Below are 21,423 nucleotides of genomic sequence, written 5' to 3'. Positions count from 1 at the left end.
ATGAATGCGCCTAAGAGGACCTCAGGCAGCCTCCTCACGGACGGGCTGAGCCAGCTTCATTCCACAGGCTGAAGGTCAGGGCATGCCAGGCTCTCGGTGGGCCCTTGGTCAAGGGCCCATGAATAAGGAGACTGTGAATGTTGCTTAGGGCCGTGACCCCTCCTGCAGTGGGGTCCAACTGTCCTACCTACCAACCACAAAGCCAAAACCTCATTGCAGGGCTCTGGCCTAGAAGACAGAAAAGCCACTTTCTACAACCACAAGAATGTTACCTTTGTCTTCACTGAGGCGATCTAATGAGCCATAGAGCATTTTACTGGAAGCTATTTGCAGATGAAAACACCCCCAGGGAGAGGCTGCTCTGGGTTATGTTTTCAAGTCTGCGCAGGGTTCATTCCGAGCTATGCACTGTGGTTCCATGGGTGCTGAATAGGGTGGCTCTGCAGACCCATTGTCACCCGTTTTGTTTGTGCTCAGGGCCCAAATAATTTTAAGAAGTACTTAGTGAGTGACCAGCTGCAATGTCTCATATTCAAATTTGGCTTATACGTTTATGCCAAATTTGGCATATATATTTACAGTTTGGGGACACATACACCGAAAAAAAAATCTCTTCTATTTTTTTTGGCATGACTGAAGCATAAAGCAAAAGACTAAAGTTTAAGTTTCAATAGAAAATTCTGTGAAATTGCAAAATGTCATCACTGCCAGATGGGAGGAGATAGAGGAAGGATCCTTCATCCTTAGAGGCAGAAGGTGGTGGACTTGTGCACCTTGGAAGCCTGAATTAATAGTTCTACCAAACCATTCTGGAGCCTCTGGCCATAATATATAAATATGCAGACTCTTGAATGAACAATTATGAAATTGTGGTCCCTGGTTTCAACGAGTATCTTCGGGAGGAATACTAGAACCCAGGTTCCTTGTGAAAGCCATAAAATAAAGAGTATGAAGAAAACTTCTTGAGACTCACTGTGGAAATAAAAGGCCTTGCTTTGGTTTGGATCAGTAAGCCCTGGTACTGCAGAGATGATGGTAGAGGGAGGGGTCCAGTGCCCCAAACTGCTCACAGCCCAAGCAAAACCAGGCTACAGATGTCCACGGGGCAGCAACTCACAATGAGGACATTGTGTCATCTACTCTCTCATCCGTTCTTGCCTGACTCTGGGATCTTCCTCTAACCCACTGTCAGCTAAACCGGGAGAGTAGCTAGGACGAAAACTTGATGGGAAACCCCAAGGTATGAGGCTCATCTTACACACAATCCCCCTTTTCAAACCAACACTGTGTTTCAAATAAAAGCACACCTCCCTCCCTCTCTTATTCCTGAGGCAGCCACAGAGGTGAGCTGCTATTTCCCAACAGTGTCCTGAGCCAAAACACATGAGAACACACAGGAGCAGATCCAGACTTGCTGGCCCCACGGAGATTACACAGAGCTTGGTCCACAACATGGAACAATGTAAGCGTGTATGAGGTGCTGAGCATTCCACGCATGGCCCACGTGTCAGATGCATGCCCACATCCCAGGTCTGGCGCAAGGCCCACTCCCTGGGCCTTCGGTTAAATGCAGGTTCTGTGCTCCCAAGAAGATACACATCAACAGCTGAATTTCGGCTCTCGAGCCCTTTGAAGATAGGACTGCTGTATCCCAGCCCTCTGGCACCTCCTGCAACCCGCCTTCTCTCTGTGCAGGAAACGACACACTCTCTTACTGGGATCACACAGCACACATATCTACAGAAGCAGCCAAAGAGAAAACACAAATCCCATAAACAGGAACTTTATTAAACTACACATTACATAAAAGGACATATAAATGGACCTTTAAATACATTCAGTTTATCTTAAATTCATATAGAAACTTATTTACAGTTCTGCATTATATATTTAAATTATTTTTCCAAGCTTACTACCAATAAAAGGTAATAGAATGATCACCTGTTCACACAGATGCATACAAGCTGTCCATAGGGCTAAGCAAAACACCACTTCTCAGGAAACTCAGCTTATTAGATATCAAAGCAACAACTCATTCTGAAGGTGCTTTCTTCTGAGTGGCCCTTTATGTGAGACCTCTGCTGTAGGGATGCTGGGGGTTAGTTCTGGAAGCTGATCCCAGGGCAGACATGGGTCCTTGGTTGTTCATGATGACTTGGACTCTTGGAGTTGGAAGGACCCTTGAAGACCATGATCGAGGCCATGCCCCTACTTCTGCAGACTGGGAAACAAAGGATTAAGAAGAGGGAGGGACTTGCCAAAACCACACAGCATCAGTGATGGAACAGGGACTCTGACCCCAGTTTCTAGGGTCCCGCCAAGGGGCCCCGACCCTGGCACTACCCACAAATCCACAAACTTTTGACCTCTTTCACAGGCCCTATGGTTTGAACATTTTTGTCTGCATGGTTAAATACATGATTTTTAAGGCTTTTTGAGATGGTGAAAAATGGCTCAGGATTCATCTTTGTGGAGCACTGGAAATACGTACTGAGGGCTGCTTTTACAAGAGGTTTTGTGGTCAAGTGCCTTACTTCTTCAACCATGAAGTTTACCTTTTCAATTTAGCTGACTTATGGAAGCTCAGAGTTTCCAAGTAATTTGAATGGAAGGCAACATTCTACAGGAGGGAGACTGTAACATCGACCATATGGATTCATCACAAATACATTATATTTGCCGAAATCCACCTACCACTGTCAGATCTAGAACAAAGTTTCACTAACAAGTGATCAAAAGTAAAAAATGGGGGGGGGGCAATTTTTAAATAACAAAAAAGTTTCAAGAATTCCTCCATTTCCCAATTAGTCAGAGGGAAATAGTGAACTGGCACTGAGTAGAAATAGTACATGTTTTCCTCTTTCTTTTGAATGAAGCCTGACTTTTTTTTCCAAAATTTTCCTGATAATATAAAATCTTCTTAAAGCAATTTTTTTGGTCTGTTTTTAAAAACTTGACCTGTTTTTTCTCAGGATTTAAAACCACTGTACCAAAGAACAGACAGCAACATTAAAAAGTATCGAGAGAGAGAGAGAGAGAGAGAGAGAGAGAGAGAGAAGAGAAGAGAAGAGGAGAGGAGAGGAGAGGAGAGGAGAGGAGAGGAGAGGAGAGGAGAGGAGAGGAGAGGAGAGGAGAGGAGAGAGAGGGAGGGAGGGAGAGAGGTGAGAGGAGAGAGCTTCTCTCCAGGCTCCAGGTCACATTAGCAAAGGAAAGAGTGGGAGACTGAAGGGTTTTTTCTTCCCTGTAACTAGAGCGAACACAAGTCATAGCAGCCTTCACTCAGTTTTACAACAGATACTCAAATGAGAAAACACAACGGGAAAGATGTGCTCAGCTGAACAGTCCCTGATGACCTTCCATCAAAATATGGCAGCTCTAAACTCTGGAAGCTTCAGCATTCTCCCAGGGGCTGCCACCCATCTGCAGGGGAGACTTGCCCCACTGTCCACGGTGCCTGTCCCAACACACAGGAGCACCCGATTTCCGTCCACCAGTCTCACTTTCCCTCCTGTCCACACCCAAACCCTCACCAAAGTCAGCAGGGTGAGGCGAGCAAAGAAGAAAGTCTTCAGGAAGACGGGGCCAACCACAGAACACCCAAGGTCTTGCGGAAGTCCAGTTGCCAGCTATGCACAGGGTGGGCAGGTGGAACCCTGAGGCCAGGGAACACAGGAAGATAAAAACATCTTCACCGTTTCCCCCCTGGGCCGCATTTCACTCCGTGAAAGGAACCAACTAAAATAACGTTTAATTTTTATATTAAAAAATAAGTCATTGATACATAAAAACTGGCCCCAAATCTTCTTTTACTTGTTACATAGGAAAGTCATTTTCCTCGTCTGAGTCGTTCACCGGTCTCTGTGGTCTGTTTGGGAGACGGGGTCCGCCTGGTCCACCTCCGGGGCGCGGGTGGAGATGCCTACCCGTGGCGGCAGGACGTCCGACCGGCAGTTCATCCAGCCAGAGTCAGCGCGACATGGTGGGCGGGCCCCACGGCTGCACCTTCGGTGACAGGAGCACTGGCAGGTGGCCCCGGCGGACTTTATGTGGAATAGACATTCGGGGTCGGCCTTTCGCAGAAATCAGTCCTCACCACCCGAACCCCAGGACGCGAGCGGGGAGCGCGGACGCCTCTCACTTCCACAAGGGATGGAGCCCCTTCCCCAGCGCCCCCCGACAGGCGTCCTTCAGCCGGAAGGAGGCCCTTTCCCCGGCCCCGCGGCCCTTCGGCGGGGCCTGGGCGCTGTCTCCGGGGCCCTCGGCTGACTCGGGCCCCTTCCGGGGGGCGCGGACGCTACCGGCCCGCCGCAGGGCGCCGCTGTCCTTGGGGGCGGCGTCCTCGGGGCCACCCTTCACCTTCAGCTGCCGCTGCGACACGGTGCGGGTGAGGCCCGGGGATCTGGCCACAGGCGGGGAGTCGGTTCTCTGGCACCGAGACGAGGAGGCGACCGTGTTGCGGGCGAAGCTGGGGACCGGGGCCGGGCCGCGGGGCGCGCTGGGGGCCGGCGGGGCGCGGGGCGGCTCCTCGGGGCTGTCGGGGCCCTGGGAGCCGGAGCGGCAGATCTTGTTCTCTTCGGGCTTCTGCCGTGGAACATTGCGCAGGGGCTTGGCGCTGGGCTTCCTGAAGGAGCTCCTGGTTGGCGCTGGGGGTTCCCTCCCGGGCCGGATCGCCGTCGAAGACCTCCCGGGCGACGCGTTCGGGGTCTCCAGCACCGAGCTGCGGCGCGACAGCGGCGCCGGCGGGTTAGCGCCGACGGGGCCCTCGCGAGGGGCGCGCTTGCCGGGTGCGGGGGCGCGGCCGGCGCGCGAGATGGGCACGACCTTGCGCATGCTCTCGCTCTCCCAGCCCGTCAGCGTCCGCACCGGCCCCGCCGCTGCCGCGCCCCGCCGGGCAGGCCCAGCCCTGGACGCCCCCGTCGACGCCTCTTTGAGGGGGCCCCTCTTCGGGGCCATCACCTCCCTCCCTCTGGCCGGCCTGTCCTTGGGCAGGCCCCCCTTGCAGTCCGGCTCGCTCTTCCCTGAGAGGGAGCCGGCGGAGGCGACAGTGGGAGCCTCCGCAGGCGGGTGGCAGGCAGGGTTTGAGGAGACCTGGCTGCCGCCCGTCTCCCCAGCCCTGGAGGACACGGAGCCCTCCCCGTCGCCCCCCTCCCCCGGGTCCCCCCCTTCGGGTCTGGAGTCGGTTCCCTCCGAGCAGTCCAGGGTCAGCGAGCAGTCGGTGGTGTCCGAGATGTAGAACAGAGACCCAGGATCTTGGTTCTCGGGGTTGCTGCTGCCCTCAGATACTGGAGCCGCGCTGATGGGCTCATCCGGGGCAGCGCTGCCATCCCCCGGGGCCGGGCTGGGACCCCCCTGGGCACCTCTGCCCACGGGCGTCGGGCTGCCGTTGCTGGCGCCCAGGGACTGCGGGTTCTCATCCCCCACGGACGCCAGCTCCATTGGGCTGAAGTCATTTACGGTCAGCGGGGCCAGCTCCTCCGGGCCCTTGGCAGCCTGGAGGTCGAACTGGGCCAGACCCGTCACCAGCTCATGCTCCCTAATCCCTAGAGCCAACGGCGAAAGTGGAGGGGACCGCACGGAACCCAGGCCCACGGGCTCGCTGTTCCTCTTTCGGAGGATGCTGACCCCATTGCGCCGAACCCGGGGTAAGGCGGGGGCGGGTTCTTCAGGTCGGGGCGCCGGGAGCTGCCTCGGCCAAGCGGAGGTGGGGTGGGGGGTTTCCTCCTGGCCCTCCGAGACCGGAGGTCTGTGTGCTGGGCTGGAGCCCTGGTCCCTCTGTCCTCCAGGCTCCGTCCGGGCTCCGCTGGCCGGGGCCTGCCAGGGGCAGCTCCGGGGCAAGCTGTGGAACTTGAGCTCCTCGGGGCTGTCAGTGGAGCTCTCCAGGAAGGTCAGCAGCTCCCGGTCGGCCACGATGCTCAGGGAGAGGCGGGAGCGGCGGGTGTTGGGGGGCCGGTAGGAGAGGCTGATGGGCCTGGAGTGCAGGAAAGGCGGCAGGTCCTCCACGCCCCTCTTAGTCAACAGCTCCACGTCATTCTCACTGCTGCTCCGGCCGAATCCAAGCTCCCCAGCCGGCCAGAAATGCCGTTTCTGCTCCAGCTCCTTCAGCCGCTGCAGGCGCCTCAGCTCCTGCACCTCGCGGTCGTGGTTGTCCTGAAGGAGGGACGGAGAGAAGCCAGAAGATGCATGAGACACGTGGGACCCAAGTGCAATTCCAGAGACAGCTACCCTAAGACCCCACTGAGAGACACAGGCTGGAGGAGAGACCTGGGTCATTTGTTTCACCAAGGGAGACAGCCTGTGTTTGCATGTGAATGTGTGTTTGCAGTGCTTGTGTGCCCCGAGGGCTGGGGGCCTCTGTTCTCTGCAAACAACGTGGGCGTGGCCAGGCGTGCACACTAGGCCTGGCCCCAACCATCTGCCTAAAGTTGTCATCAGATCCCCTGGGCCCAACTTCCAGTCAAGGCATCGTGCCCTCAGTGCGGGCTGTGATTCCACACATGCCCGAGACCTCAACTCAGAGGAAACCCAACTTGGTTTCTAAGCAGGGCAGGAGAGAAAGGACTTCCAGGAAAGTGCTATTTAGGCAAGAGCAGAGAGAAAATACAACGGGTGTTAAAAGAATCTGTGTTGCATGGAAACATCTACACACACACACACACTCATGTGCACACATTCTACTTAACAATGATTTGGACGCATAAAGGTAGACTCAGGACATTAAGAGATGCCTTTCAATCTGTGTTCTCTGAATGCTCCCTGGTAAAGAAACACCAGAAATGCCACCGAGGCTCTGTCCCTTGTGCCCCACCCACTTCCCACAATCGGAGAGGAGGATTTGCTTTACAAATCTTTCTACCTGTCTCCCTGCTCCAAGGAGCCAGCCCTCCCGCCACAAACCGAACCCGAACAAATGCACACACCAAAGCACGCTTTACTGTCCTTAAATATACTCGTGTCACATAAACGTGCAGATGTCGCACCCAAATCTGCTATCATTGGCGCTTTTTACTTGAAAATCAATTTCCTCAGACAGTGGACTTTCCCTTCCAAGTTTCTGAGAGGCTCTGGCTCTGACCGGAAATTCTGGGCTCCTCCTGCAGCTCTGCCCTCGGGCTCCCCAAGGTCCCGGATCTTCTCCTTTCAAGGCTGCCTGTGGGAGGGCATGGGGCCAGCTCCTGGCTCTCAGGACAGCGGGGCTGAGAGCATCATACAGGTGGCCTCATGGGCCTGGAGAACTCTGACTGGGAGCGAGGGCCTCGGAAAGAGCCAATTTGGCGGCTACCGCCCACCAGCGCCTCCGCCTGCTGACCTCACTGCTTGGACGGGGGAGAGGAATCGTGGCCACAGGCTCAGCCTCCTCTTCACTGGACAGAGAAAGGCAGCTTGAGAACTCCAGCTACTCACTTAGGGCTGGGGAGATGTCTGAGCAACCCCTCAGAGAAATGCAGCTAAGGACACATCTGTACTTAAAACACAGGGAAAGAGGTGACCCACGAGCACTTGGTTCCTTACCAGCACCTGAAATGATGGGATGTGATTTTGCTTTTAATTGACAGATGAAAGTTTTATTGGCAAAGCCAAGCAACCCGGGCTTCCCTGGTGGCGCAGTGGTTGAGAGTCCGCCTGCCGATGCAGGGGACACGGGTTCGTGCCCCGGTCTGGGAAGATCCCACATGCCGCGGAGCGGCTGGGCCCGTGAGCCATGGCCGCTGAGCCTGCGCGTCCGGAGCCTGTGCTCCGCAACGGGAGAGGCCACAGCAGTGAGAGGCCCACGTATCGCAAAAAAAAAAAAAAAGCCAAGCAACCCAAAGGATTTTGTGGCTTCTGCATGAACTCAGAGATTATTGGACCCGGAGGCTGAAGGGCAAGAAAGCAGCAGTCATGTTCAGACAGCAGCAGACTCCCTCACTATCAGGGCACTTTGAAGCCCACTCTGGCCGAGGACAGCCTGGTTCCCCAGATGCCAACCCCTGGCAATAGCTATGGAGCTTAAAACAGGGGAGTGAGGACCTTCCCATCATCCCGCTGCGACAAAGGTCCCCCTGAAAGAGGAAAGTGTCTCCTGGGAAGGGGGGAGGATCTTCAAAGAGGCGTCTTAGTATCGTGACTGCCATCCTAAAAAAACCTAACAAAATGCTTTTAGGGCATCAGAGCGAGTGTAGGAATGAGCAGCTAAGTAGCAAAGGCAGCCAAACAATAGACTCCTGCCAACAGGGAAAGGCTCAGGGCTGAGACGGCAGAGCCCTTCCCCGGAATCACAAGCGACAGCCGGGCAACACCGCCTGGGCCAGACCTTCCTGATGCCCCGGAGCTGCTGAAGCACCTTTCCACCACAGGCAGAGGAAAAAGAAAAATCCTGACAACTCAGAAAACACAGAGCCGTACCTTCACTGCTTTGTTGAATTTGACACAGAAGTCTCTGAATATCTGAAGGCACTCGTCCAGTTTCACGGTGTCTTTGTCTTCACAGAAAAAGTCGATGAGGGTGTGGGCCTCGTCCTGGAGCTTTTGCTTCCAGCGCTCCAGCTCTGCCAGCTTTCCCAGGGCAAACTGCGGGGAAGGGGACAAACAGCACACGCTGAGGTGAGCGCTCGGCCTGCTGCCTGGTGCCTGGGGTTCAGTTTCAGGTCTCACTGCACGTCCCTGAGAGCTGACAGGAGAGTAATTCACCCCAAACAACACCTTGGGGAAGCGAGGGGAACCCCTACGCAAGGCCCGAGAGCCACAGGAGACTGAAGAGCTTTAAGCTGGAGGATGCCACCGACCAAATGTTCCCCTGTAAAGTCACTGGACACATGGCACGGGAGTGCAGTTGGTGTTGGTAAGGAAAACCCTGCATCTGTCTGTATCTGTTCTTCCTTCTCTCATGACTGAGGCTTATACTGGGCCAAGGGTCTACTTCAGGGTCCCAAAAGTCACTTATATTGACCAGTTGTCTTATTCAGAGGTCTGCCCCATTGAGAGGGGTTTAAACGTACCCCCAAATGAGCTCTATCAGGGTCAGTGTCACCCCCGCAGGGACAAATGCCCAGCCAGGGCTTCTTATCCGAGTCAGCTCTGTCTATGGCCCACACTTGCACCCCTCACCCCCAAGCCATTCAGTAGGTTTGGGGTGGACCTGCCATTACTTTATTAAAACTCCCAGGAGGTTTTGATGGGTACCCATGGCTTGGAACTACTGCCCTATACAAATCAATCCTCTTGGCCTCTTTGTTTTTTTCCTAATTCTTCCATGACAACGTCTCCAAGGCCCATATAGACTCAAGTACTGCAGCAATGCGGTGCGGCCGAAGGTAGCCCGCTCTCCTCTGCTGAGCCCCAGCCCCTTCAGGATGGGGATCCCCAGGGCCAAAGGCACAAGCGAATGTCCCCGACGGCAGCTCAGTGACATCTCCTGTTGAGCTGAGGTGAGGAAGCAGCGGGTAGAGGAGATGTAGCCCTGGGGAGACGGCATTTGGGGTCACGCTGAAGCCTGACGGTGCTTTCTCTTTCACTGGATAACAAGGCTTATATGAAGAAGGTATATTCCTTTACGAAATCACACTTCTATTTGAGAAAATTCTCCTTGGGTGGAGGGCTGGGCGTGGGAAATAGTGAAGTTGCGGGCTGCCCACCTGGCGGATGGGCTCACTGCTTGAACACTAAAGAGAGTCTCAGGAGAAATTCCGAGAAGACGCATCCCCTCCCACCCACCCACACACTAACCCCCTCCAAAACCCTTTTCTTCCACTAAGCACATTCGAGAGGTAGCAGGAAACCAAAACTATTTAGGAAACCAAATGCCAGAGAAAGTAACCACCTGAGTCAGTAACCTGAGGCAGTGTGTGCGTTCACGCTGAATTTTTCTTCGAGGAGAGAAGGGTATTAATGGAAGGCTAAATCTTTGCCTGTCATTCTCACACAGGGCGAAAGGTGGATTCCAGCCAAGAACAGCTCAACTGCAGAAAAACAGGACTTTGACAAGAATCTTCATGGGAGCTTACTCCACCTGAGATGTCTCATCGCAGATCTTGTGGCGGACGGGGAGAGTGCCTGAGCGCTCGCAGTCCCCTTAGGACTCGGGAAAGTGAAACATTCTGAATAGGACCTGAAAAGCCACCACGCTCAGAGTTGTTTGCCAAGAGCTAGTTGCTGAACCCTTTCCTCATGGTTAAGGCCACAGATGAAAAAGCCCAAAGCAACGCTGGCAAAGCATGAATGACAGATTGGCAGTTGTCACAGCAATCTCAACTTTCCAGCTCAAACTTGTCTGCTGTGGACCAAAGTTCCACACCAGTACACTTGGTACCTCTCACCCAAAGGGTCAAAACACTGAAACAGATCTGCAAAACTATGTTCCTGTCATTTTTCTGCTCAAAAATGGTTCACCATAGCTTAGAGAGCAAAGTTTTCAGACTGGCATTCAGACCCCTTCGTGGCCGGACCATAACCTAACTTAAAAAGTTGTATTTTTCCGGGCTTCCCTGGCGGCGCAGTGGTTGGGAGTCCGCCTGCCGATGCAGGGGACACGGGTTTGTGCCCCGGTCCGGGAGGATCCCACATGCCGCAGAGCGGCTGGGCCCGTGAGCCATGGCCTCTGAGCCTGCGCGTCCGGAGCCTGTGCTCCGCAACGGGAGAGGCCACAACAGTGAGAGGCCCGCGTACCGCAAAAAAAAATAAAAAATAAAAAAAAATTGTATTTCCCCCATTTAAAAAGAAAGTGAACTTAAAAAAGAAAAATAAATAGCTGTGTGGAACAGTTTACGTAGAGAGATAAAGATGACTACCAGGAGGACAAGTTTAGAGTGAAAACAAGGTTGCTTCTGAAGAACGGTCCGGGGGTGTGGATTTGCATCATAAGCCTTTCTGTGCTACTATTTAGCATAAGAGATTAACATTTAATATAAGAACTGAGAAATGAGACCTCTGGAATCCTTCTCCCAATGTGTGACAGGCCTTCCCCTTGAATTTCTGGATTTGTTCCATTTGTCTTTACTGCTGAGTGTTTTCCTAGCTACTGTTAGATGATTCTGTGGTGGTGTTTGCTTTGTTGTCTCACTTTGAGAAGAAAATCTGTGCACTTTTAAGGGAAAATTAGAGTTTAGTGACATATGAAAGAAAATACAGAACATGTGTTTAATAATGAAAACAAACTCCCAGCAGAGCCAAACAAAATCAAATGTTCACTGACGGGAGCTGCAGCTCACAGCATTTGATGTGACTTCATTACAAGGAAGTGAGGGGAGGCTGAGGTTGGTCCAACCCTCAAAAGCACTGGTCCCTTTCCACCGCCCAGGGCAGCCCTGCCTCACTGATTCCAGCTCATGAGCCTCGAAGCCCTGACACTGAAGGCAGCACACCATTTCCCTGAAGACTGAAAGCATGAAAAGGCGCCACCATTTTTTTCTTTTTTACAAAATAAGGAAGATAAAAGAAGTATGTCAGACTGTGATTAGTGAGTCACAGTGAGCTGTCACAAACATGTTCTCTCTGCTGGGTTTTGTTGATGTTATTCCGAACAGCTCCTGCCACGCCCTGTGGGGCTGGTGCAGTTGGGGTGGTGAGAGGCACTGACTCTGGTGTGTTCTCCTGCCCTCCCTATAAAACATGCCAAAACGGAGCTTGTTTCTGCCACACAAACAACTGAAGGAACAACAGCCCAAGTGCTCAGGTGTCTTTAACGATCTCCGTGGAACTTCCTACTGGTGTCCAGAAGTTCGAGTGGGAGACAGGAACTCCTGAGCCGTGCTTTAGAAGCAAAACCTTCTAAAGTTGCCAGACTGCTGCCAAGTGTAAGCATAAGGGATCCCAGTTCACTCGCAGGCGATGCCATCATGCAGACAGAGCAGAGACAAACAGAGACCCTGTCCCTAACCAAAGCCTCAGGGTTAGACCATATTCAATACCCTCTGCCACAAAACCAACCCAGCAGAGGCTGGGCACCGAAATACAAACTTCCTTTTACCGACTTGGGGGAAAAAAATATGCATGGGAACCTGCTGCTTCCACAAACAGCCCTGCAAAGGTAACCAGCCTTGAGGGGCTGCTGAAGATGAGATCAGGGGGACTGACTCGAATCATACACACACCTGAAGGAAATCTTCCATCTGCTGACAGAGCTCACCATCCCGCTGGACGTTCTCCTTTAGAGATCTTGTCCTGACAAAGAGCGAGTGCAGCTCTGCCTCTGTGTTATCCAGAGATAATCTGAAAGAAGAAAGGGGAGAGTGGGTACCTGGCACAGGAGGCCAGGTGTCACGCAGGTACATCAAACAAGACCCTGGAAACAGAAGGGAGAGCTACCGTGATTGTCTACTGACCTCTGTATCTAGAGTTTCCTCCTATGTTTCCTTAAGAAGCGATTCCTTCCTAAAGACACACACTGGTTCAAAGACCAGGCTGTAATTTTGTGCTTGCTGGTGAGATAGCCGAAAGCATGGGAATTGTGAAGCTTTTCAAAAACTAGGTCTGAACATCTTTATGCCATCAGCATTAGAATTCGGCAGGACTCAGATACTTAGACTTTCCTCTGGCCATGAAACGCAAATACAAAAGCTCTAACCCATGAAAAGCCAGGCAGAGCATGCTGATAAACGGGATATTAAGGGTGATACGGAGACACTACACAGACTGCATGTTGCTCGCCACAGGCAACCAGAGTCAGCACTCTGTGTCTTAGAGAGAACTGACACACAGCTAACAGTTCTGCGGAGAAATGGTGGAATTGATGGCAAGGCTTTTGTTACATATGTCACACTCAGATTAAAGGAGCATGAATGATGTTTCTGTCGCCTGGTAAAGCAAATAGATGAAACCTAAATCCAGGTGGAATTCAATTAGCAAATTCATAAATCAAGATGCTCTCATGCTTCCATTGATCAATTCTAACTTTTTTTTTATGCAATAGTTTTCCACCTTCGGGGGCTTCCCTGGTGGTGCAGTGGTTAAGAATCCGCCTGCCAACTCAGGGGACACGGATTCGAGCCCTGGTCTGGGAAGATCCCACGTGCTGCAGAGCATCTAAGCCCATGCGCCACAACTGCTGAGCCTGTGTTCTAGAGCCCGTGAGCCAAAACTACAGGGCCCACATGCCACAACTACTGAAGCGTGTGCCTACAGCTAGTGCTCCGCCACAAGAGAAGCCACCACTACGAGAGGCCTACACACCGCAACCAAGAGTAGCCCCTGCTCGCCGCAACTAGAGAAAGCCTGTGTGCAGCAACTAAGACCCAACGCAGCCAAAGATAAAATAAATAAATTTATAAAAAAAAAATAGGGCTTCCCTGGTGGCGCAGTGGTTGAGAGCCCGCCTGCCGATGCAGGGGACACGGGTTCGTGCCCCGGTCTGGAAAGATCCCACGTGCCGCGGAGCGGCTGGGCCCGTGAGCCATGGCCGCTGAGCCAGCACGTCCGGAGCCTGTGCTCCGCAACGGGAGAGGCCACAACAGTGAGAGGCCCGCGTACCGCAAAAAAAAAAAAAAAAAAAAAAAATTTTCCACCTTCACTGGTCACTGGCACCCATCTATGACCTGTTTGTACTTCACTTTCCATTTCAAATAAATAACCTTAGTAAGTAAGTTTTTTCTATGACAAGATCTAGCTAACTTTCCCCATCTAACTCTGACCAGAAATGGAACGGTTATTTCTCTATGTATCTCTTAGAAACATTTCCACACTAAGAAGTGGAAAAAATATTCCCACACAAATTTGTTAGTAATTCAGAAACCAAAACAGTTTGCATCTTTGAAAATGCTCATTCTTTGGGGAGAACACTCTGGTGATCTGTAAATACGAACTATGAACTGTTCACATCGTTGGACGGATAATCTCACTTTGGGAAAGACATGTCATCTGTGGTTGGATGTTTGCAGTCAGTAACACTGAGCTGCGGGCCAGTGGCAGGGTGGGGCTTAGAAAGCTGTGGTTCATGTGTTTATGCATACGGTTCACAGCTGTCCCAACTGGATAGGGTCCCTCAGATAACAAGCAGATGACATGCACTGGGTTGATACGTGAGGTGAGGGGCTGGAGCCAGCTCATGGGACGCAGCTGGGGCTGTGGGTATCTCTCCCCAGCTCCACAGTCAGTAGTGCCCCATGGGGAGCTTGAGATCAGCCATGGCAGCAGTATTTACGCCATGGAAATCAGCAGTTGCTACAAATCAGGACTTTCCTCCCTAAAAAGCTGGTCGTTGAACATTTACCACTGATGCATGCATATGTATTATAAATTTAAAAGCACAGGATTCAAAATAGCACGTACACACAGATTACAGCTATGTTAAAATACACACCTATATTAGGGTCACAAGTGATCCTAAACAGCTTTATCTTTGGTAGATACTTCCTCTGCAAAGTTGAGTGACTAAAACAAAATCCTTTCACAGCCCTTGGTATGGTTCCAACTTCTTTTAATGCAACAGAAAATAAACGTACCATGTTAGATTCTAAAGGAATCAGTGATGTATGGCCCTGGAAGCTTGCCTGATATATACCAACTCCCAAGGTAACAGGCTGTGTTCTTTGAGCCCTTTCTTTTGGGTGTGGAGGTATCTGAAGTTCTTAATCCATATATATATATATATATATATTTTTTTTTACACTGATGAGATTCATTAGAATAGACTGCAATAGGAGTTTTTTAGATTAAAAATAAAGATTAATTTTTCAAAACCCCCAAATTCCAAATATGCACACATACCTCTGTAACCAAATGAAAGGAAGGTCTGAAAGTTCAACAAGACAAAACTTTTAAAATTTCAAACCTGAATCCAGAAGTTGTAAAATATTCATCAGTTTTCATCAGAAGGTAGTTAAAAAAAACAAAAAACCTTGTTCTCACAATCCTCTTCCTTGCTTACCTAGCAGCCTCCTGAACATGATGCAATTTTTCAGAAAAGTTTAGAAGCACGGCATCTTTCTTCTGGGCTTCCTGGAACAAAACCAGAATTTCCTCTCACTATATAGGGATAAAACTGGAATTTTGTCCACTATACGGAGAACATTTTTTCAGGGCTTACAGGAACCATAAAATCACTGTTCCCATTTTTAGGCTTGATACATTCAAAGCAATTCACTGAGTCATGAACTCTTAGTCTGATATTCTTAGTAAGACTGACCAGAACTCTCCTACTCTCAAGAAACATTTAACTTCCCAGAACAACTGATCCTGACATGAAACACGACTCATGTGCAAGAAGACTCAGTGGAAGGAGGCGGCGGCTTAGCAGGGCTCATGGTTCTTAAGAGAATCCAATATGTCCTGCTGAAATACCACCCATACCTACGCGTATGCCTCCACTTGACCGAGCTACTTGCCACTCTTAGACCAGTTTGCAAACTGAGTTTAATCAGAAGGTGCACAGGCCATGGGGGTGTCTGGATCCTTCATCTGTTCAGAGGGTACAAAGAAGGCAGGTCTGAAGAGGGCAGTTACCAACTCAGGAAACTTGCCCACGTGGGCAGGGACCAAGCTACACAAAGCACCTGGGTATGGGGATCTAAAAGGGCAGCCAGGAGATGCTGCAAGCCACATGGGATGTGGAACACATTTTCTGGTTTCAATGCCCTGAAAATTGACACAAATTAGTGCCAGGTTCAATGTGCCCTCTGTCTTCTGAAGAATGCAGTCACAATAGTGTGTATTGTTTATGGACAGCTTGCCATATTCGGAACACTGAGCTAATAAGCACGTTCTGGAATTATCTCCCTCCACCTTCTCAATTACCTAGTTTTGAGGTATCACTACCTCCCATCATTAGATGGAGAAATTGAGGAACTTAAGGCTTAAGTAACTTGTCTGAGGAAGTACAGCTAATAAAGGACAAGTCAAAGTCTCCCCGTTCGGGCTTCTCTGGTGGCGCACTGGTTGAGAGTCCACCTGCCAATGCGGGGGACGTGGGTTCGGGCCCTGGTCCAGGAGGATCCCACATGCCGTGGAGCAACTGGGCCCGTGAGCCACAACTGATGAGCCTGCACTCTGGAGCCTGAGGGCCACGGCTGCTGAGCCCGCGTGCCGTGACTGCTGAGGCCCACGTGCCTAGAGCCCGTGCTCCACGGCTAGAGGGGCCGCCGCCGTGGGAGGCCCGCACACCGCGGCGAGGAGTGGCCCCCGCTCACTGCAACTGGGGAGGGCCTGCGTGCAGCAGTGAAGACCCAACGCAGTCAAGGATGAAATGAATGGGGTAAATAGATTGAAAAAAAAATATATCTCCGTTCTATTCTGAAACTCGTGCTTGAAACAAGGCTGCAACACAGCTTTCCTCCCAGGTGAAGCTATATCTATGTGATCGCTGTCAAAACAACAAGGAGATTCAATGGCAAAAACAAACCAGCACAATTCGCTATTTGAGATAATTTAATAACAAAGAGAGAACTGTCCTTGGCTCATCTCTGACTTTATAACTAGTTACTGGGGTGTCACATAGACCCAGTCAAAAATGCAATTGATGGACAGGGTTCAGACCCCAAACCCTGTGTGAATGGCAAGGCCCTGTAACCCCCAGTTCACAAAGAAAATATGCAAGTGATCCCCTCATTGCTCTGACTCTTCCACTCTTTACACACAACGGGTCAAAAATCTAGTCAGGTCAACTCAGAAATGTTTCAACACCCAGGCCCCTGCTCTCCATCCCTGTGGCCATTACTCTGATTCTCAACTCTCGCCAAACAATGAGCGCCAACTTCCACCAAGAGGTACCCCTATTTCTATTCTCTCTCCACTCTAACCCACCCTCCACGTTGCCTCATTTCCCTAGCAACAAAAACATACCTGGTCAGGCCATGGTGCTGTGTATAAACTTCTGTTGGCTCCCCATGGCTAAAGCATAAGTCCAGATTCCCCAGCAACCACTCTGCCTCACCCCCGACCCCTCCACTTCCCTCCAGGCCTGTAACCCCAGGTGCAGCCCAAGTCAGGAATCCGCAAATAGAACCTTCCTGGCACCTACGGTGCCCTTTCCTGACTCTGATGCCACCTTACACCTCTGAAAAACTTCACTGCCTTGGGGGTGGGGGTGGGTAACGTACATTCTCTCTCTGTATCAATCACTTCCACATACCTGTGCAACAAAGTGCAGGAGATTCATCCCAGGTTTATTTGCTTTTGTGTCTGCCAATTTGAGCAAAGAAGATAGTTTAAATCCTACTGCATTGCCAGCATACCCTCCCTAAAGAAGACAAATCAAAAGAAAAAATATACATACACATTTAGACAGACAAATAAAGTTGGAAATACAACATTAAAATTTTTTTTTGAACTTCACTTACTGCATTCATGATATTCCCTGCTTGCAGCACCAAGTGTAATATCGAATGTAGTTCCTCACATGACATCAGCTCTGTCAGAAAGAACACACCACGGTACCTTAGAGAAGGCTTCAGCTTAAACACACACGAGACAGCTACCACATCCAAGTTCAAGTGTGTCTGAAGTAAGCTCTGACCCTAAACTGTATAAAAGACTGAAACAAACAAAGTAGCACACTGCACAGTATATCTAACGTACCCCTGGCTACTGGTGATGCACATCCTAGTGTTCAGCTGGGAATCAAATCTGTATGACACTTAAGTATCACACATACTTTGATAATGAAAATTTTCAAGGAGCAGAAAATACAAAAGCCTTAGGAAAAGCAGTACACTGTGTTACAGGAATAATCTCCTCTCAGCAGTTATTTCTTTATGGTTTCCTTTATATCCTTTGAGACTATATTTACGGACTATGAAAACGAATAGTGCGCAGCATTTTGCTTAGCTGCTGAGCTATGAGGAGATAAAAAATAAACAGGTTGGAATGACAGGTACATAACTTGCAAAGTTCCAACCCTTAGCGGCAGGTACCCAGAGAATCTTTCCATTTTATTCAAACCTCTACATTTCATTTGGATTGGCTTAAAGGTTTAACAAGGAACTTATCATTGTCATATATTGGTAAACTAGTTCGTTAAACACAAAGTCTTTTGTACACACACCTACGCAAATAAACAATATTAAAAATTGCTAATGTATCTGAAAAGCTAAAAAGAAAATTTAATTATTAAAATTACTGTATATATAGGTAATAAAATGTCACCTATGATATTGTTAAGTTAATATTCTCCATTAAGTCTGGTATTACTTTCAAAAAATTACACTTGGATCACTGCCTATACTGTGTTATCTAAGGAGGCCAGGTTTTGAAGAGTAACCAGATAAGAAACGTTTCTACCGTGCCCACAAATTTGCATCACTCAATATGAAACATATTTTCCCATCTCTACTTGAACAGGAGAGACAATTCTTTCAAAATTGCTGCTTTAGGCTTGACACAGGAAGAAATTTTAAAAGGCCTCTATATTGAAAGAGGAAAATTCTTAGTCTCTTCTCTAAAATGAAGAAAATATGATGAGCTGAAGAGAAAAACTTAATACAAGTCAGAGCAACTAAACAAGAAAACCAAATTGGAATAAACATTCTACCACAATAACGAGGAACCCAGAAAGTGACCAGGAGGAAATCAGGCTGGAGATCCCAGCTGATGAATGCTGGAAACTGTGAGGGCCAGGGAGCACCAGAGACTTTGCCTTGGAGCCGGCATTCTCAGTGCCGTACATGCCAGAAAGCAAGCTCCCAACCCTATGGAATGAGACACTAGAGCAACCTGAGGTTAGAGCAACTCTAACACCAGGTGTTAGAGTCTGGAGGGGACGCGGGTGGGAGAAGACACCACTGGAGCAGAAACATCAGGAAAGCTGGTAGAATAAGAACAGGAGATGCCTGGGGAGGAGTCAGGACGGAAGGAGGGATGCTTCCGGAAGAGCAGGGTGCCAGCCGCCAACAGAGGCCAGAGCACTGGAGGAGACAGGCAGCTGGCCCCGGGCCCAGGCTGTGAGCACGCGCCATCATGCACACACACACCAGACACACACAACTACACACACACCACATACACACTACACGCACACCACATACTAGACACACCAGACACACAACTACACACAGCACACATACCACATACACACAACTACACATGCACCACATATTACACACACACCAGACACACACCATATACTACAAACACAGACACACCACATACCACACTACACACGCACCACATACTACACACACTATACACACACCACATACTATGCACACACCATACACACACACCACATACTACACACACACCAGACACATACAACTACACACACACCACATACTACACACAACTACACATGCACCACATACTGCACACACCTAACACACACCACATAATACACACACCACATACACACAACTACACACACACCACATACACACACACAGCATACACTACACCCGTACCACATACTACACACACAACTACACATGCACCACATACTACACACACACCACACACCACATACTACACACACAGACACACCACATACCACACTACACACGCACCACATACTACACACACACCACATACTATGCACACACCAGACACACAACTACACACACACCACATACTACACACACAGATACACCACATACACACACACCATACTACACACACACACACCACATACACACCACATACTACAACACAGACACAAAACATGAACCATATATACACTATGCACACACCACACGCACTAAATGCACACCATACACACTGCACACACACCACACACAAAACACACACCATACGCACACACCATACACACACTAAGGACATACCATACACACACTACTATACACACCACACACACACCACACACCACACACACACCACACACATACACAGGAAGCTAATCTAGGAGAGGAACAAAAGCAAGCTGCAACCAACAAGGTTTACGCCTAAGCTTGAGATGAAAGCAACCTTCTTTTACAGGAGGAGAATATGCTAATTATTGATTGACTGGTCAGTTAATTAATTAACCGGGGGAGGCAGAAAAGTAAATGGAAATAAACTTTAAATACCATCCCTGGTAACATCTCATTTCCCGTTTTAGAGCGTATCAGAAATGGAACTTTCCATATCTAATTTTTCAATTGAACAGTTTTTAAAAAATAAACTGCTACCAAAATTAATCAAATCAAATTACACAAAGCATCATGTATTTACTCACCTTTTGTAGCGGTTCTTAGAATGGTTATATCTGTGTATAGAGAAGAACAAGAGGGCAAAAATTCTTTCTTTAGCACCATGGCTTCAATCCGCAGTGAACAGCTGAAAGACAAAAGGTACAGCTACAGTGTAGAATTTGACGTTGTTGATTTTAAAACCTTACTCTGCAAAGAACAGTGATGGGTGATCCTTACTTTGGCACCTGAATTAAGCAGTGCAGAAAGGAGTCTGCTAGGGACAGCTTGGCCACGTCTCCACTAAATGCCTTTAGTTTCTTTATCTAAAAGACAGATGGAAAAGGGGGTCAAGAAAAAAAGGACAAATGATTAAAATGGAACATCACTTTAAATTTCATCTTAGAATTCCTTTAGGAAAATAAGGATATCACTGCTAAATTCAAATTAATAAAAATGTCAGCCTAAGAAAAGGGAATCATCACCGCTTACTACTTTGTTGTTTAAAAGAGCAAACGAGCAAATTAGGGAGAGGACAGCTGTGTCACTTATGTGGGCATAAACAATCCCACATGAACCAGAAAGCTGGAGCCACCGGAATCCTCAGAGAGGTTACTAAAGGGAAAGGATCAGTTCCAAGGATGAAAACGTTCTGTAAGTTATAATCTGGAAGGGAGACCACTGTTTGGAAGAAGAAAGAAGAGACTGGATAGTCACTATAGCAGAGCCTTTGAGTCATAAAGGAAAAAAATCTTATTATTTTGAGTATTTTGCATATAAGATACTTAGACTGGGGGAGGGTGTCTAACACAGATCTTCCTTCTGAGGTCAAGTCCTCCTTCACATCTAGTAGCTTTATAGAAAGGGATCACTGGATGTTGAGGTGAGTACACACTGGCTCTCCAGCAGGAAGATAAAGAGGAAAACGGCTTAAACAATTGAAAGATCAGTGTCAAGATTTCCCCCTGTGAAAAAAAATCAGGTAACATAAAGAGTGTGTACAGTGGATCCCACTTCTGTAAATTAAGAAAAGAAGTGTCTACTATGCCCCAACCCTCCACACACACACTACAAACACAGGAACAAGACAAACCAGACGTCTACGCTAGGTGAGGCAATCACCACAGTCATTATCATTTTCATCTGCTGCTCATTTTTATTTCCTAAAATGTCCACAATAAGCATGTACTACTCCTGTAAAAAGTTATACTAAAAGTTAGTAAACACACAAATATTCCTTCAACTGTAGTAAAGAAAAAAAAAAAGAGTTCCAACGTAGGAATATAGCCAAACAGCTAAGCAAGTAGGGATGCAGGCAAAGAGAAAGTTCTCAAACTGCATCAGAGAGCAAGGTATGCCTTCCCCTCAGAGAATACAGGACCAACCCAAAAAACACATCTCT

General features: G+C 49.1%; 1 protein-coding gene across 1 annotated transcript in view; it reads right to left on the bottom strand.

Annotated features, from left to right (window-relative positions):
* Positions 1–3,140: 3,140 nt before the first annotated feature.
* The window catches only part of FHDC1 (FH2 domain containing 1), a 39,055-nt gene continuing 20,772 nt past the window's right edge, over positions 3,141–21,423 (bottom strand). Inside the window, exons 5-12 of the mRNA XM_060011649.1 lie at positions 20,262–20,347; positions 20,069–20,169; positions 17,244–17,314; positions 17,036–17,143; positions 14,837–14,907; positions 12,066–12,183; positions 8,383–8,547; positions 3,141–6,147 (exon numbers count right to left, since the gene is read on the bottom strand). Of these exons, the coding sequence (XP_059867632.1) occupies positions 4,135–6,147; positions 8,383–8,547; positions 12,066–12,183; positions 14,837–14,907; positions 17,036–17,143; positions 17,244–17,314; positions 20,069–20,169; positions 20,262–20,347 (2,733 nt within the window). The 3' untranslated portion in view covers positions 3,141–4,134. The remainder of the gene's footprint in view (positions 6,148–8,382; positions 8,548–12,065; positions 12,184–14,836; positions 14,908–17,035; positions 17,144–17,243; positions 17,315–20,068; positions 20,170–20,261; positions 20,348–21,423) is intronic.

The sequence above is a fragment of the Delphinus delphis genome, chromosome 5, assembly GCF_949987515.2.
Source record: "Delphinus delphis chromosome 5, mDelDel1.2, whole genome shotgun sequence".
Classification (NCBI taxonomy): domain Eukaryota; kingdom Metazoa; phylum Chordata; class Mammalia; order Artiodactyla; family Delphinidae; genus Delphinus; species Delphinus delphis.
This window is presented reverse-complemented; position numbering and strand designations above follow the sequence as displayed.